General features: G+C 44.3%; 1 protein-coding gene across 1 annotated transcript in view; it reads right to left on the bottom strand.

Annotated features, from left to right (window-relative positions):
• Positions 1 to 18,358, bottom strand: part of gpatch1 (G patch domain containing 1) — a 38,134-nt gene that overhangs the window by 19,117 nt on the left and 659 nt on the right. Inside the window, exons 2-10 of the mRNA XM_048605708.1 lie at positions 17,033 to 17,170; positions 16,256 to 16,341; positions 15,112 to 15,272; positions 12,389 to 12,486; positions 8,474 to 8,532; positions 3,786 to 4,031; positions 2,022 to 2,169; positions 1,841 to 1,920; positions 720 to 924 (exon numbers count right to left, since the gene is read on the bottom strand). Coding sequence (XP_048461665.1) covers positions 720 to 924; positions 1,841 to 1,920; positions 2,022 to 2,169; positions 3,786 to 4,031; positions 8,474 to 8,532; positions 12,389 to 12,486; positions 15,112 to 15,272; positions 16,256 to 16,341; positions 17,033 to 17,170 — 1,221 coding nt within the window. The remainder of the gene's footprint in view (positions 1 to 719; positions 925 to 1,840; positions 1,921 to 2,021; positions 2,170 to 3,785; positions 4,032 to 8,473; positions 8,533 to 12,388; positions 12,487 to 15,111; positions 15,273 to 16,255; positions 16,342 to 17,032; positions 17,171 to 18,358) is intronic.

Below are 18,358 nucleotides of genomic sequence, written 5' to 3'. Positions count from 1 at the left end.
ATTCCACATTAACTCCAGGCTGTCACTCTCTATTACAGTACTGTCCAAGTCCTTCTGCAGCCTCCCTGTGTCTCCACATATCTTTGGCATAGCAGGATCCCGCCACTGCAATATGATAACGCCCAAGTAGTTAGGTCTTAGTGATGTTAGTTAAAGAATGAATGTTTTCCAGGACACAGATAACTCCATGCTCCACATCATACGGTAGCCCTGTGATCTTTTATATTTACTGGCAAGGACAGAAGTAACTTTGATTTAACAAATCACCTGAAAGGTGTCACTTTTGACAGTGCAGCTCTCCCTCTGTGGAACTCATTGTGGAGGCCAAGTCATTGTATGAATTTAAGACAGAGATTGACAGGTTTTAGATTAGCAAAGGGATCAAAGATTACAGAGAAAAGGCAGGAGAATGGGACTGAGAAACATATCAGTCTTGATTGAATGGCGGAGTACACTTGTTGGGCCGAATGGCCTAATTTTGCACCTGTATCTTATGATTGTTCTGCTTTCTATATTACGGCAGTGCCTACTTCACTGGCTACAAAGAGCTTTGGGATGTCCCAGGATTGTGAAAGGTGCTACAGAAATACAAGTTCTTTCTTTTATTAGACTGGAAAGAGTGAGTGTATTTAAGCTTTGGTTTTTGTTCTAATTCTCTGAAATTAAACCTTGCTGCATGTTAGTGTGGTGGTTTGAACAGATACTGAGTATTCCAGTACCTTGGAGAGCAGTTTCTCCGAGCAGTTCCCGTCTCTGTGTTGCATTGAGCTGGTGCCGGCCTTTCGGTCCTGTCTCAGTGCCGTGCTGTCCAGTTGATGCCTCGAGTGCTTGTGCCATGGCTGTGCTGACAGTGCCGGGCACCACGACCGGTCGGAAGTAATGAACAGGCCTGTAGTCCCTCGGCAGTTCAGGGGGGCCATAAACCTGACATATAGCAATGGGCAAGGTATTAGACTGACAGGGCCTGCCACAAGCTTCCTCTGTGATTCTCTCTCTCTCACACACACAACACACACACCCTTTGTTCTGTTGTAGCAATGGGGCCTGAGCTTAGGTCACTGAACTAGGGGCAAAGAGGGAGGCAATGGCCAAGCGGTATTATCACTGGACTCTCAGGTAATGCTCTGGCGACGTGGGTTCAAATCCTGTCACGGCAGATGGTAGAATTTGAATTCAATGAAAATCTGGAATTAAGAGTCTAAGAGAAGACCATGAATCCATTGCTGATTGTCAGGAAAATCCCATCTGGTTCACCAATGTCCTTTAAGGAAGGAAACTGCCATCCTTCCCTGGTCTGGCCTACATGTGACTCCAGACCCACAGCAATGTGGCTGACTCTGAATTGCCCTCGGGGTACAAGGATTTGGTAGGGTGAATAGACAGACTATTCACATACTCAAGGAATTAGGGTATGTGGAACAAGGCTGGGTAAATGGAGCTGACGTACAGGTCAGCTATGCCCCAATGGGAATGGGAAACCAGCTGGAGGGGCTGAATAGCCAGCAGCCTAACACATCTGCACCCCACCCCCTCAATAGCCTCTCCCCACTCTACTCAATCTGCCCCTCACATCATTTTGTCTAGTCCTTGAGCACCCATGTCTTTACCCGGTTTGCCCTTAAATGCATCAATGCTTATTCATCTCAACCACCACCTGCACAGCTGAGTTCCACATTCCCACCACTCTCTCTGTTAAGACGTTCCTCTGGAATGCCCGGTTGGGTTTAGCAGGGACTAATTTATATGGAGTGACCCTGGTTCTGGCCTTCCCCACTTCCCTCATCTTGATCATTACCGCAGACTGGAACTCAGAAGGCGGATTGGACAATATAGCACCTACCTTTTTGGGTTTAGTTGACTTGGATCCCAAGGAGAAGCCTTCCAACATTTTTCCAATGTATCCTGTCTGGGGATTCAAACCTGGAACAGACAAGTCTGGTTTAAATTCACCCTCCAAGGTCAACCTGAGCTCCAGGGCATCCTGCAGGGGAACAGCTCAGCATCATGTGGCAAACACTCACGTTTTGCTTTCCTGTATTGCTGTGGTGCAGTCCACCCATACAGCCCATCCTCTGGCTCTTCCTCTCTCAGCACTGTGTCATACTGGGACAATGTATCCCTGGCATAGATATCATCATCCTCCTCCTCCAGGGCCCCCACACCGAATGCCTTTTAAAGCAGTTAAAAATAAAACACATCTTCAGTCTGACATCCTGCTGCCCAACTTGCCCATAGCATAACCAACATTCCAGACACACTTACAAATGCTGCAGAGTGAATATAAAGTTCTAGCTTCTATCAAGTTTGTCTAATGTGAATTCACATAGGCCTCCACTATGCCTTCAAACCTGAAACCAGTGCAACTTCTGGGCCATCAGATTTCAGTAATTCATTACAAATAAAACCCGCACGGGCATCTTGAGGATGTGAAAGGTATTATTATAAACCACTCTTCCCAAGCCCTGCACTGTCCTTGCTTTCATGCTGCCTGCCCAGCCTCCAGCACTGAAGGTGCAGAAGCTCTTTCCAATTAAACAATGGAAATAATAAAGCCACTGTCTTCAATCCCCAACAGAATCTCCCTCGGTAACTACCTCAGGTTGAACCTCAAAGTGCTTTTTGTTCCAAAAGCACTAAGACCTGAAAAAAAAAACAGACTTGGGCTGACTGTTGGCAAGTAACACTGGCGCCACATAAAGGCCAGGCAATGACAATCTCCAACAAAGAGAATCTCACCATCACCCCTTGACATTGAATGGCATCACTATCACCTGATACATCACTATAAACATCCTGAGGGTCATTATTGACCAGAAACTGTACTGAACTAGCCATATATATACTGTGGCTACAAGAGCTCCAGGACTGGGAACTCTGTGACAAGTAACGTACCTCCTAACTCCCCAAAGCCTGTCCACCATCCACATGATGCAAGTAACTCACTCCCTCAAACCCATATTCTGTCATTATCAGGCTTTACTTCGTCAATGTTCTCCTAGCAGCCTCGCATTGTTCCAATTACAAACCTGAGCTCAACCAAAACTCTGCTGCCCTGTCCTAACTCACACCAACTCTAATCCTCTGTACCTGCTGCCTGGCTCTCATAAATGTTACAGGGCAGGCAGAAGTCATTTGGCCCACTGTGCCTACCCCAGTCTCACATTGGCTCCCAGTCCACTAATGCCTCCCATTTAAAATATCATGTTATTTAAATCCTTCAATAGCCTCTCCATGGCCTCTCCTGGTCCTCTTATAGAAACATATAAAATTATGAAGGGAATAGGTAAGAAAGAAGTAGCGAGGATGTTTCCACTGGCAGGTAAAGCTAGGACAAGAGGGCATAGCCTCAAGATTAGAGGGAGCAGATTTAGGACTGAACTGAGAAGGAATTTCTTCAACCCAGAGGGTTGTTAATCTATGGAATTCCTTGCCCAGTGAAGTGGTTGACGCTATTTCAGTAAATGCTTTTTAAAAAAAAAGGTAGATTTTTTTTGAACAATAAAGGAATTAAGGGATACGGTGAGAACGCGGGTAAGTGGATCTGAGTCCACGAAAGGATCAGCCATGATCTTATTGAATGGCGGAGCAGGCTCAAAGGGCCAGACGGCCTACTCCTGCTCCTTGTTCGTATGTTTGTATGTTTGTATGTTTGTATGTTCGTATGGCACACAACCCCTCATGCCCCACAAAAGTCCTACAACACAGATTTTACCACTTCTCCGGTTTTGGTCCCCTGCTAGCATTCCTGCCATTTGTTCTTCCGAAGTAAAATCAAAAAGGTTTACCTGCCCCGTGATGCCTAGCTTCCTGCCCATACTGGGTTGAATATCACCGAGCAGGCTGCTGGTCCTGTCTGAGTCAGTGTCGAACACGTTACTGCAGCCCTGTCTAAATGCCCCAAACAAAGCCCTGCGAGGATCGATTCCACTGTAACCAAGCCCATGGCGGTCATCCTTTGGTGTGAAATCCATCACTATCACATCTTTTGGTGCAAATGTGACATTTTCAGGCTGGTACTCATCCTCTTCCTCCTGGAAGAAAAACCAGAATCAAGATTTGGATTCTCGTACAGTTACGGCAAGATCTTGCAATTATGACACAGTATTAAAGATAAGAGAACTTTTCTGCCAAATTCCTTTCAGTGTTTAGAAATAGAGAAAACAGGAAGCGACCAAACTGTCTACCATTGAATGAAATCATGATTCACATTGTACTCCCCTCTATCACCCTGGTCCTCACTACCGCTGCCTAACAAAGAAAATCATCAACTTCAGGCAGAGGTGACTGTTACCTCCCTGTGCCAGGATCAGGGATGTCACTGAGCGGCTGCAAGGCGCCCTGAAGGGAGAGAATAATAAGTCAGAGGTTGAGGTATTCATTGGTGCCAATGATGTCGGTAGAATAAGGGATCAGGTCTGGCATCAAGACTTTAGGAAGCTAGGCAGTAGACTAAGAAGCAGGAGCTTAAAAGGAGTAATCTCTATATTACTCCCAGTTCAATGTGCTAGCCTTTGAGGAGGTTAGGGCAGATGAATGTGTGGAGGGGGGAGGGTTTTAGATTCCTGGATGACTGGGACTGTTTCTGGGAAAGGTGGGACTTGTACAAGTGGTATAGTCAGCATCTGAACGGGAGTGGGAACCAACAACCTTGTGGGTGGGTTTGCTTGTGCTGTCGGGCGGAATTTAAACTAGTTCAGTAGGGAGAAGGGACACACACTGTCAGTACACAGGGACATAGCATACTTTAGTACAGGAATCAAGGCAGAAGCAGTTCAGCCATATGGAGTTTCAAAGGAGTAAGGCCAGGCTGCATGGCCTCTACTTTAATGCTTGGAGTGTTAGAGGTAAGGCAGGGGGGTTAACGGTGTGAATTGACAGGTGGATTTGCAATGTTGTTGTCATCAAAGAAACATGCTTGAGGGAGGGGCAGGATTAACAATTCTGCATCCCAGGGTATAGGATCTTCAGGCAGGGTGAAAAAGAGGAGGTGGTGTCACATTTTTAATTAAGGAGTCAGTTACTGCAGTAAAGAGGAATGATACCTTTGAAAGGGTTTTCACATGAGGTTTTGAGAGTAGAGCTGAGGAATAAAAATGGGGAAGTCACATTGCTGGGAGTGTATTCTTGACCCCCAAACAGACAGCAGGAAATAGAGGAGCAAATATACAGACAATTCACTGAGGTGTATAAATACAGTAATAAGGTAATTACATTAGGGGATTTCAACTTTCCCTAATTAGGATTGTCATAGTGTAAAAGATTTAGAGGGGCAGAATTCTTGAAATGTATTCAGCAGAGCTTTTTATAATCAACATGTAGAAGGTCAAACTAGGACCAGTGCAGTGCTGGACCTAATTCTGGGGAAGGAAGCCAGACAGATGTTGGAGGTGACAATGAGGGAGCATTTTAGTAATAGTGACCTCAACACCATAAATTTTTTTTCCTTTATTCATAATACAGACACAAAAATGCTAGAGAAGAAAATGCAGGAGTGATGAACATAGGAGGTATGGTTAGTAAATTTGCAGATGACACCAAAATAGGTTGAGTAGTGGACAGTGAAGAAGATTATCTTAGAGTACAACAAGATCTTGACCTAATGGGCCGTGGAGTGGCAGATGGAGTTTAATTTAGATAAATGTGATGTGTTGCATTTTGGAAAGGCAAATCAGAGCAGGACTTATACACTTAATGGTAAGGTCCTGGGGAGTGTTGCTGAACAAAGAGACCTTGGCGCAAAAACAGAAGTTGCTGGAAAAGCCCAGCAGGTCTGGCAGCATCTGTAAAGAAAACATCAGAGTTAACGTTTGGGTTCAGTGACCCTTCCTCAGAACTCACTGGACCCGAAATATTAACTCTGATATTTTCTTCACAGACACTGCCAGACCTGCTGAGCTTTTCCAGCAACTTCTGTTTTTGTCCTGATTTACAGCATCCGCAGTTCTTTTGATTTTTAAAGAGATGTTGGAATGCAGGTGCATAGCTCCTTGAAAGTGGAGTCACAGGTGAACAGGGTAGTGAAGGCAGCGTTTGGTATGGCTGCCTTTATTGGTCAATGCATCGCGTATAGGAATTTGGGAGGTCACGTCGCGGCTGTACAGGACATTGGTTTGGCCACTTTAGAATACTGCGTTCAATTCTAGTCTCCGTCCTATAGGAAGGATGCTGTAAAGCTTAAGAGGGTTCAGAAAAGCTTTACACGGATATTGCCAGGGTTGGAGTGTTTGAGCTATAAGGAAAGGCTGAATAGGCTGGGGCTATTTTCCCTGGAACGTCGGAGGCTGAGAGATGACCTTATAGAAGTTTATAAAATCATGAGGGGCATGGATAGGGGGAGTAGTCAGGTCTTTTCCGTGGGGTGTGGAAGTCCAAAACTAGAAGGCATAGGTTTAAAGTGAGAGGGGAGAGATTTAAAAAGGACCTTTTTCACACAGAGGGTGGTGCGTGTATGGAATGAGCTGCCACACGAAGTGGTGGAGGCTGGTACAATTACAACATTTAAAGGCATCTGGATAGGTATATGAAGGGTTTAGAGGGACATGGGCAAAATGCAGGCAAATGGGACTAGATTTATCTAGGATATCTGGTCGGCATGGACAAGTTGGACCGAAGGGTCTGTTTCCGTGCTGTATATCTCTATGACTCTAAGAAAGTTTGCAGACGACACAAAGATTGGCCAGGTCGTTGACAGAGACGTTATAGGAGGATATAGATAGATGGGTCAGGTGGGCAGATCTGTTGCAGATGGAAGTAGGAACAAGACAAAGGGAGCGGTCAATGAATGGCAGGACACAGGAAGCTCAGAGGAACAGAGGGATCTTGGGGAGCTTGTCCACAGACACCTGAAGGTGGCAGGACAGGTTAATAAGGGAGTTAACAAGGCATATGGGACACTTGCCTTTATCAATTGGTCCATACTATTAAATAGTTTAATCATTTGAAACAACTTAATGCAATCATCCCTCAATCTTCTACACACCAAGAAGTACTATCCAACTGTGCAGCATTCAACATTATTTTATTCCTCTTTGGTTCAAAACTCAGCCTCTATCAGCAAGTTCCTAATTGGTACATGTCTATATTAATAAATACTTACAACAATCTTGTTCACTATTTCGTTGTGGGCAAAGATTTGGGAGATGGAATACAATGTGGTGAAATGTAGGAAAACAGAAGTAGAGTACTTCTGGAAGTGTGAGAAGCTGGGCAGTGTTAAACTTCAAAGGGACTTGGGTGACCATGTTCATGAGTCACTGAGAGTGAACGTGCAGGTACAGCAACTAATTAGAAAGGTAAATGGCAGTTGAGCTTTTAAACAAGAGCTTTTGAATATAGGGCTAAAGATGTCTTACTGCACTTGTATAGAGCCTTGGTGAGATCACACCCAGAGTTTTCAGAGGTTTTTTTTGTCTTCTTGCCCAAAAGATCAAATGCTCACAGAGACAGTGGTTCATTAAACTAATACCTGGGGTGGAGCTAGTAAGAAGTGCCGATGCTGGAGTCCTGCTCCTCCGATGCTGCCTGGCCTGCCGTGTTCCTCCAGCTCCACACTGTGTTATACCTGGGATGGAGCGATTGTTTTCTGAGGAACAGTTAAATAGACTGGCTCTATATCTTCTGGCAAAGAATGAGATGCTATCTCATTCAAATATACAAAACGGTAAAGGGATCGACAGGGCAGAATCAGAAAGGATGTTTCCCCTGGCCGTGGTGGCGTGTGCTGTCAACACCACAGGATCCTCTCCCAGTTATGGGGCAGGCCATTTTGGACTGAGATGACAAGGAATTTCTTCACTCAAAAGGTGGTGAAGCTTTGGAATTATTTGTCCCAGAGGAGGCTCAGTCACTGAGTATGGTCAAATCTGAGATCGTTAGATTTCTACAGATCAAAAACAGCAAGGGAGATGGGATTGTACCAAATAATGGTGTTGAAATAGCAGATGAGCCATGATCTCACTGAATGATGGACCAGACACAAAGAGTTAAATGGCTTTCGCCTGCGTTTGTTCATATCTTCCTGGTGAATCTGCACTTCACCCCTGAAAGGCCAGGATTTTGTTCCAAAGCTGTGGTAGTGCCTGGAACTTAACTTAACACTCCAGCTGGGCGCGAAACAGAGTGTTGTCAAGCTGCAACACAGCATCCACCCTTTTGTTTTCAAGTATTCTTGTGATAAACACAGATTTTCCATCAACCCAAAATTATTCATTTCTATCTGTCCTCCAGCTTTTAATAATGCGTGTAGCTGGATCACTGAATTTCTTTGTTCTTCTACCATTCCAATTTTCTCACCTTTTGGAAATTAATCTGGTCTACCTGTCCTTTAGGTACAGAGTGGATGCCTTTTCACTTCTCCGTACAAAGCATATACTAACAGCACACAACACAGTACTGCAGGTAATGAAATGCTAAATTATTAAAAACAGGGAATCGCAGGGTCTGGACACATGAGAGTCAGGACACTATGTCGTACCTGCGATCCATCCGAACCTTCATCAGGCAAGGAACACCCATACACTTTCACACCTGTCTCTGTGTGGCAAACAAAACAGAAACAATAAGCAGCAATGAGTCCTACATTATTCCAGCTATGTTCTATGTATTAGCCGGGAAGGTCCTTGATGTTCAGTCAGTAACTGGAGCCTTAGGGGTGTTCAGAGTGAAGCTGGAGAGCCCAGTTCAGGCTGTGGTGCTGTAATTAAACCAATCTCCGGGCCAGAGGGAAATCAAATAGAGTTCCTATCCTGGTCATTTTCTTCTCAAAGCAGATACAGTGATGCTAAGACCATTAATATTTGATAGGGATTTCAGGAGAGCGGTGAGAATGAACTTGCTACCACAGTCAATCTTTTAGTTGAATAGCACAGATATATTTTAGAAGCTGGATAAACATACAAAGAAGAAAGGAATCCTGCTGTTGAGAGGAACCAGTCGTCTTCCACTCATAAGAACAAACACAAGAATGCCAACTTTCAGTCATCGCAATAATTTATCCTACGGAAAAGGATGCCAATGGGTTGGAAAATCAAATCCAATTGGTTAGACTCTGCCATACAGAAAACAGAGAACTAACAGACTCCCAAACCCTTTTGGATTTTGCAGAGATTGGGGCCCTGCTAATGAACGGATTTTGCTTCTAAAAAGCACAAATGATTGACGTTAGGAGCTTGATTATCTTAACTTGCTTGTTAGCACGTTCAGGATTATTCAACAAGGGCTGGTATGTATGGAATCACATCAAAATGTAGACATTTTATATTGGGTTTAGCAAGCACCTGCTGGTTGAGTACAGTCTGTACTCCAGTTATTATGAACTAAAGGAATGCAATGCCTGATTTGAGCAGCCACTCACTGAGACAGACAGCTACACAAGAGGTTACTCAGTTGTGAGGCTGACCAACAACCTTCTGTATGATAGCAGCATCCTCTAATGGAAAACAGTGCTCAAGTAGCCACTGCATAGCAGAAATGTGAAAAGTCTTATACTGAACCAGCTTTTCAAACATTTGAAATGCGGCATTCTTACATTTGTCCTGATGAATGCAAGATGAAAAGCTTCAGCAATACATCGCTCCTTTCTGTAAGATTCAACAAGAGAACAGAGGGACATGCTGTTAGGGCTAGATGAACAGGGGTTTGAGGAGACTTACATGGAGCAGAAATACGAGGGTAGATCATGCTCTAAATACTGTGGAACACTTTGTAAACTACTGAGTTGAACAAAGTGGGTATGCAGCCCACTCAGCTCAATGCAAAGCGTGAAGGAGGCTGGTAATAGTCCAAGGTTAGGCAGTCCCATTGAAAGACCGAGACACCCCAAAATCAAAATCCTACATTTGTTGCCCTAACAGCAATATCTTCATCAGATCATCACCATCTCTTCATCAGATAATTCGGGAGTGATGACATGCCCCAAGGATAATGCGTGCCTTTTCTACAGCTGTCCCTGAAACATGGCCTGGCTGAGAACATGAATAAATTCATAGCTATTTCTTTACTCTGCACTCCTCACTCCTTTTACTAAAACTGCAGACAGTCCCGGCATTCCCAGGTCTTTCTCTCCCTATCCTCTCACCTTCAGAGAATTCTATACTAGGGGTGTCTCTCTCTCTCCTCACTTACATCCTGCGGTTTCTTTAGCCACGCACTCCAATTCCTTGGTTTTAACTTCCAAAACAAATTACTTCACACTTAGCATATCAAATTACATCTGCCACCCATCTGTCCTCACCCATTTAAGAATTCCTGAAGTCTGTTACAAAACTCCGTGCTGTTTGTCAAACCCATAACTTCAGTAGTCTCAGCAAATTTCAACATGCAGCTCTGCATGGCCAGCTGGAACTGATCTGTGACTGCAGGAGCACCAATTTGGTGGCTGGGAACCATATCCAATCAGATCATCTGAGCTGAGCACTGCCCTTTGACCCAAACCCCTGACCATCAACCACATTTCAAACCTCATTAATTTCTTCATGTTCCACACGGTTGAAAATTTATAACAGGTCTATTTTGAGACTCATCAAACAACGTTGCCAGAATGGTACCTAAGATTCGAAGCAAAGCCTTTTGAGAGTTGCTGTGAACTGGAATGCACTGCTAGAAAGGACAGTGGAAGCAGATTCATGAGGAACTTTTAAAAGGGGATTGGACAAAAACTTGGAATGGGAAAAGATGAAATTTCTATGGTGAAACAGCAGGGAAGTGACGCAAATTAAACAGCTCTTTCAGAGAGCTGGCTCAGGTTTGATAGGCTAATGGAGTCCTTCTGTGCCACCTTTTCATCATGGTTTTCAAATTTCCCATGGTTTTGACCCCTCCCTTTTTTCCCCTCACCCTCTGACCCCAGAACTCTCTAAGATCTATACCCTGTTCTAATTCTGACCCTCTGCGAATCCCTCATTTTAACTGGGCCCATTATTGATTACTACCTGAACCCTAATCCTCTCTCCCTCCGTCCCTCCCTCAACACCATCATTAAACTGCATCTTTGAACATGTTTCTAATCATGACCTAAGATCTCGCCATGTGGCTCGGGGTCAAACTCTGGTTGATAACACTCAAGGTGAAGCAACTTGGAATGTTTTATAATGTTAGAAATCTTTTCTAAATACAAGCTGTGTGAAAACCAATTGGCTCTCCATCTACTGGATCTCTACCTTGGAGACTCTTCCTCCAATAAAAGCTTTATTAATCCTCTTCACATTGTCTGCACACAAGTCCTATTCACCTCCACACCACTGTTGCATTTACCTCTGAAAGGTATCTGTACTGTTTGTGGTTGAGCGGAGGTCACCCTGAGGGTATCATTTTCCTGTTATCACTCTCTTTCACCGTAAACCAACTCCTGTGCCATTTAACCTTTCCTGTCTTCCACCCAATCACAAACTTCTATTTTGTTCTTTCTTCCCATACTCCCCTTCCAGTGTCTAAAACCTCCTCCATCTCTGCCTTTTCCCATTTCAGAGGAAAGACCATCAGCCTGAGAAGCCAACCCTCTTTTCCCCCCCGGAGGTGCTGCCTGATGTGCTGAGTATTCCCAGCATTTTGTTTGTTTATTTCAGACCTGCAGCATCCACAGTATTCTGTTCTTGAATCACATTCCCACATTAGGAGCTCACTCCAGTGCACCAAATTCAGGAATCCTTTTCTTGTGCAGACACACACTGACCATTCCATCTAGTGAGTGATACAGAGCACAGGTGAAAAATGGGCACCCTAAGAGGATTGTTTTCTCAATCCAGTCCCCAATCCCATCAACAGACTATTATCTGACGGCAGTAGCTCAGTGGATAAGATTCCATCTTCTTAAAGAAGAAGAGCAAGACCAAAAAGCTCTGACGACCACCAGGAAAACTCACTGAGCAAAGTTGGCCGAGGGATGAATATTGACCAGGACACTGGGGAGAGCTCTCCTGCCTGTCTCTGAAATACTGCCCAGTGATTTTTAATTCCACTCACAGGGTAGACAAGCCTATATAATGTCCCGTGTGAAGGACAGAACCTCCAACTTGCAGCACTCCTTTCTGGAGTGAGATGTGAATGCACAACAACTCTCTGACTAAGAGAAGAGAATTATATGAGCTATTGCTGTCAAATAATAACCTGTTTAAGTGTTTGGGGGCTAGACAGAAAAAAAAAATCCCCCTAGGGTGCCCATTCCTGAACTGCATTCTGTATCAGAGCTTACTGTGCATAAATCCAATTCCACTTCCTGCATTACAGCACTAACTACATCTCAAAATGTGACTGTTTGAGCTGTAAAGCTAAACGACATTGTGAAGTTGTGAAAGGTGCTATAAAATGCAAGTTTCTTTATTAACTTTCTGCGACTTGCTGAGTTCTGAAACCTGGCTGAGAACGAGCAGGGAGATATTGGAATATTTCTCACCAGGATGTTGCCTGCAAAGCTTCCTCTTCACACGTGGTCCAAGACCCTGTCCTTCCTTCCAGCCCATTTTCCGCAGTAACTGCACACCAATTGTTATCCTAGGCGAGAGTTTAGACAGATTATATCCCTGAATTAGTCACTCAATACCCTTCAGGCAGGTCATGGCTGTGTCAGTGAGATGAAAAATGACACACTAGAATTCAGAACGGACCAAAAGATGTTAATAGAAACATTACCCACCTCTGGCTCTCCAATCCTGCTCCAACACAGCATTGCTGCAATTTGAAAACACCACATCCGAAAGGCTACAAAATGTAATCACTCATAACCTCAGCACCAGTGGAACACCAGAGGTTTGACCAGAAATGAGGCCAGAAATTACAAGGACAGACTAAAGAAACTGAGGCATTTCTGAAGAAGGGTCCAGACCCGAAATGTCTGTTTTGCTGCTCCTCTGATGCTGCTTGGCCTGCTATGTTCACCCAGCTCTACACCTTGTTATCTCTAAAGAAACTAGGGTTGCATTCCCTGGAATTTAAAAGTTTAAGAACTGACTTGATCAAAATTTCTAAAATATTAAAATATTGGTAAGGTTCCACATGGTAGGCTGCTCTGAAAGGTTAAATCACATGGAATCCAGGGAGAGCTGGCAAATTGGATACACAATTGGCTTAATGGTAGGAAGCAGAGGGTAACAGTGGAAGGATGCTTGTCAAACTGGAGGCCTGTGACTTGTGGTTTGCCTCAGGGGTTTGTTACCTATAATTGATGATTTGGATGAGAATGTACAAGGCATGATTAGTCAGTTTGCAGATGATACTAAAATAGCCTTCCTCACTGTCCACGGTTTTGCCTATCAGAAGTTGCAGCAGGGTCTTGACCAGCTGGGGAAGTGGGCCAAGAAATGGCAAATGGAGTTTAATATAGATAAGTATAAGGTGTTGCATTTTGGTAAGTCAAATCCAGGTCAGAGTTTCATGGTGAATGGTCAGGCCTTAAGGAGCGCAGTGGAAGAGAAGGACCTTGGAGTTCAGGTGCACGGTCCTCTGAAAGTGGAGGCACAGGTAGACAGGGCAGTGAAGAAGGCTTTTGGCACACTGGCCTTCATCAGTCAGGGTATTGAGTACAGAAGTTGGGAAGTTATGATGCAGTTGTACAGGATGTTGATGAAGCCGCTCTTGGAATACTGTGTTCAGTTTTGATCACCTTGCTACAGGAAGAATGTTATTAAACTGGAAAGAGTGCAGAAGAAGTTTACAAGGAAGTTGCCAGGACTCAAGGGACTGAGTTATAGGGAGAGGTTCGACAAGCTGGGACTTTTTTCTTTAGAGTATAGGAGACTGAGGAGGCATCTTATAGAAGTGTATAAGATCATGAGAGGCATGGATAGGGTGAATGCACTCAGTCTTTTTCCCAGAGTTGGGGAATTGAGGACTAGAGGGCATCAGATTAAGGTAAGAGGGGAAAGAATACATGGGAGCCTGAGGGGCAACTTTTCTCACACAGAGGGTGGTATACACATGGAATGAGCTGCCAGTGAAAGTGGTTGAGGTGGGCACATTAACAACATTTAAAAGGCATCTGAACAAATACATGGATAGGAAAGGTTTAGAAGGATATGAGCCATGTGCAGGGGAATGGGGATAGTGTGGATGGACATTTTGGTCGGCATGGACCAGTTTGAGCCGAAGGGCCTATCTCCGTGCTGTAGGACTCTATGACTCTATTACACTGCACAAATACAGGAAAACTATTTGTTCTGGTCTAGGAGCCCAGGAATAGAGGCCAAAATGTAGAGCCAGAACATTCAGAAATGAAGTTAGGAAAAGATTTAACCCACAGCAAGTGGTAACGTTTGGAACTCTTTTACTCAAAAAGCAACTGATGCACGATCAGTTGTCAAAGTTAAGAGAGGCAGAATGTAGAAGTTGGATCACTGAACACTGATACAAGTTTGAGGGGTCATATGGTTTCCTGCTGCTCCTATTCAGTCTGTTTTCTATGTCCTGTGATCCCAGATAGAGAAAAGGGTAAATCACCCAGACTTTCTGACCCTGACCAATCTCTAGTGATCCCTGCAAAATGAGTACCTGAGGAAGATGGAAACAACAGTGTATTCACCACAACAATCCATGGACACTTTTAGGCAAAACAGGATAACTGTACAATCTGGCCTGCAGCAACAGGCAATCACTTCAGGGAGGGGAAAGCACAACCTGAACAATACAATCAGAGAAGCAAAGTAGCAAGAACCTGACCATTGGGCTCCTATCGTTTCTGCCTCTTTATACTCTTAGGTAATCTCAGTACAATAGGTGGATACATGGATTGATAGATAAATAGTTAGATAGATAGATAAAGATACAGAAAGTAAAACTTTTTTGATCATAAAATGTTTGGTTTAAAAAGGTGCTTATGTATTGTGGCTGACACTTCAACAGAGGACTTAGGACAGAGGAGCATTTTCAACCCCTATATCCACTACTCCATCCTCCGTAGGTCGAACCCACACTGACCAGACTCTCTGTATTCCACAGAGCAACTATAGCAGCGGTGCTGGCCGGCCTGTGACAACGGAGCAATGAGAAAGAAGATTTTCTTTGAGCTTTCTGACTCCAGCCACAGTTGCAACGTAATCACAGAGAGATGGAGCCTCTGAGACTGACAGCTGCTTAACCATGTTTACCACTCAACAGTCACTCCCTCCCCTCTCCTGCTCTCACTTTGCTGGAGCAATCAGGTCATCCAAGATGCTGGCTCCAGGAATAGGAGCTACCAGACTCGCCAAAGCTCGCGACTTCTCCCAGATCTTGTCTTTAGCCTTTGAGGCAAACTCATCTGTAGTTGTTATTCCTTTCGGCGCAATTCCATGTTCCTTGAGATCCTGAAAAACATTAAGAAATTCCCAGAATCTTACACCACAAGAGGAGTCTGAGTTGCCCATCATGATTGTGTCAAGACCTATCCACCTAATCCCATTCCTCTGATCGTTCCCAAAAGCCCTGCAGGTATTAGCTAATAAAGTATTTATTTGATTCTTTTTCAAAAGTTACTTTTGAATCTTCATCCGCTGCCCTTTATTATAGCAAATCAATGAATAGAACAAATTCTAAACATATCATTTTCTGAAGAAGGGTCTAGGCCAGAAACATCACCTTTCCTGCTCCTCTGATGCTGCTTGGCCTGCTGTGTTCATCCAGCTCTACACCATGTTATCTCTAAACATATCATGACCTTTTTTTAGCCAATCGCCTTGAATCTGTGTCCTCTGCTTATTGACTCTCTTTGCAGTGAAACCGTTTCTCTTCTTTTACTTTTAAGAAGACCCTTCATAATTTTCAATCCATCAAACCTTCCTTTAATCCTCGCTGCTCTAGGAACCATCTGTCCACATGTAAATTGTAGATGTTAACTGAGGACAAGTGTGAGTGGAGTCTATTCCTCCTTCCCTCCCTCCAGGTGGAGCAGCTGCCATCTGCCTGATGTCTGTTGATAGTGAGACATGAAAGCAGAACCTGGAGGTCATGTCCACACACCACTGCACTCTAGGCTATGCATGGATCTGAATGTTGCCCCAATTTCTCCAAAACAAAATATGAACCAGCCTTTCCACTCACAACCTCAGCAAACTGTGAACTCCAGAGTTCTGATTAGCAATGGCACCAACAGGAACGGGGTTACAGTGGGCTAGAGGCATTGCAATGTTCGAAATGCCACAATTGTTTTGAATAGTAGGGCAGGTTTGACAGGCTGAATGGCCTACCCCGTTCCTATATTCCGAATGCTTCACCTGTCTTCAGAGTCTCTCTGGGACATCACTATCCGCCCAACTACAAAGAACAACAAAAGAAAGTCCTTGTAAAGTACCTCTTCATCCATGAAGTGCTCGGGGTTGAAGACCTGTTTCTCTGCCTTTTGCTGCCTTGACGACACAAATGTCGAAGGCGTCCACCCTACAGTGACAATAACAAGGTTAAACCTCCTGCCTAGTTTTCAACACGCACAACTCACAATGCATAATATACAGGATATCAGAGAGCCCACTGTTTGTGACATGCAGAATAATACACAGACCCAGTACATCATACCCTCTTGATGGCTGTGCTATGTAAAAAAGACACAAAGCTTTATGTATTTGGAAGCAGAGTGTGCGAGAGCAGTCCCGTTACACTCTGAATGCATATTGCAGACAGCTTATCCAGAGAAAAATGCTAACAAAAAACAGCAGACCTGATAGGGTGGCCCAGTGTGGAGAATGAGTCTGCTAATCATAGCAGATAGCAGAGGGCAAATTCAGCCACACACTCACAGGATTTCCCCACCAGAGATACCTCTGAACTTGTTCTTCAACTGCCAGCCTAGGACACCCTCTCCAGCAGGCGGCAGTCTCCGGGCCATGAGCGTACCACCCAGAATCTACTGGAAATTCAACAAAAAAGTAGCACATGCAAATAAACGTAAAGCTTTTTGAATCTGCGTGTGTCACCCACTGGCAGAGGCTGCCATTTCCTTTAAAATAGTGGAATGTGAAATCTGTTTGTTGGAACTGCCTCAATTAAAAAAATAGCCATGGCACCTCAAAATTATTTGTTGTTTACAGCCAAGGAACTGCATTTCAAAGAATTGTAAGAGCAATTTCCTTACCTTCTTTTGAGCCCACTGAGTTGAAATAACCAGCAGAAAATCCCCCAGTGAATGCCCCATGAAAGTGTTTGTATCTCCCTTTCTCATCTCTGACTGTCTGCTCGTGCAGTGGAACTGGGTTCTTGGTCGATTCATCATCTGAGCAAGAAAAAGTCTACTTTAAGACACCAGTATCTTAACAAGTCTTAATTCAAAATGTTCCCTTTCCTGTTTACAATATCACCTTGTTCTAGTCAAGAACATAAGAACTAGGAGCAGGAGTGGGCCGTCCGGCCCTTCGAGGCTGCCCCGCCATTTAATAAGATCATGGCTGACCTTTTCGTGGACTCAGATCCACTTACCCGCGTTCTCACTGTATCCCTTAATTCCTTTATTGTTCAAGATGGCGTTAAATCTCACTGTGGAACATTACCACTTCTCATGTCTTGGAGACACAGAAAATAGGAGCACATGTAGGCCATTCAGCCCTTTGAACACCTTCTGGAAAACATTCAATGTTTTGGCCTCAATTGCTTTCTGTGGCACAGATTTCCACAGGCTCACCTCTCTGTTCCACAGCTCAGTCTCAGTCCTAAATGACCTACTCCATGTATTAGACTGTGGCCCCCTAGTTCTGAGCTGCCAGTCAGCAGAACATCCAGTCTTTTTGACTGAACCTGCTAGCTGTCCACTGGCTCCCAGCCTAGTCCTGTCCTCACCTCTTGCCCAACTCACAAACACTGCTATAAAGACCCACTTAACTCAGGATTTCCGTCATTTCCCACCTCCAGTCCCTCCATCAGCTGACAGCTCCCAAAACTGACTGCCTGCATACAAACCACAAGACCAAAAGATGTAGGAGCAGATTTAGTCATTCAGCCCATGGAGTCTGCTCCATAATTCTCCTGCTGTCTCCCAGTAACCTCTGATTCCCTTACTAATCAACATCCTATTTATCTCGGTCTTAACTATACTCAATGACTTCACCTCCACAGCAAGGAGTTCCATAGATTCACCACCCTCCAACTGAAGAAATTCTTCTTCATCTTGTTCCTAAAGGGTTGTCTCTTCATTTTGAAGCCTAATGCAAATACCTTCTCCACATTCACTCTAACCACGCCTGTAGTATTCTGTAAGCTTCAATGAGATCCCTCCTCATCCTAAACTCCATCAAGTACAGACACAAAGTCCTCACCCGTTCCTCATATGACAAGCCCTCCATCCCTGGGATCATTCTTGTACACCTCCTTCAGACTCCTTCTTAAGGCCAGCACATCCATCCCTAGATATGGAGCCCGAAACTGAATAAAAAACAAACTCATTCCTGTGTGTCCTTGATGGGGGGGG

The sequence above is a fragment of the Rhincodon typus genome, chromosome 15 (genome assembly GCF_021869965.1).
Source record: "Rhincodon typus isolate 14 chromosome 15, sRhiTyp1.1, whole genome shotgun sequence".
Taxonomy (NCBI): domain Eukaryota; kingdom Metazoa; phylum Chordata; class Chondrichthyes; order Orectolobiformes; family Rhincodontidae; genus Rhincodon; species Rhincodon typus.
Note: the sequence above shows the minus strand (reverse complement) of the source record. Positions and strands in the feature narration are given on the sequence as shown.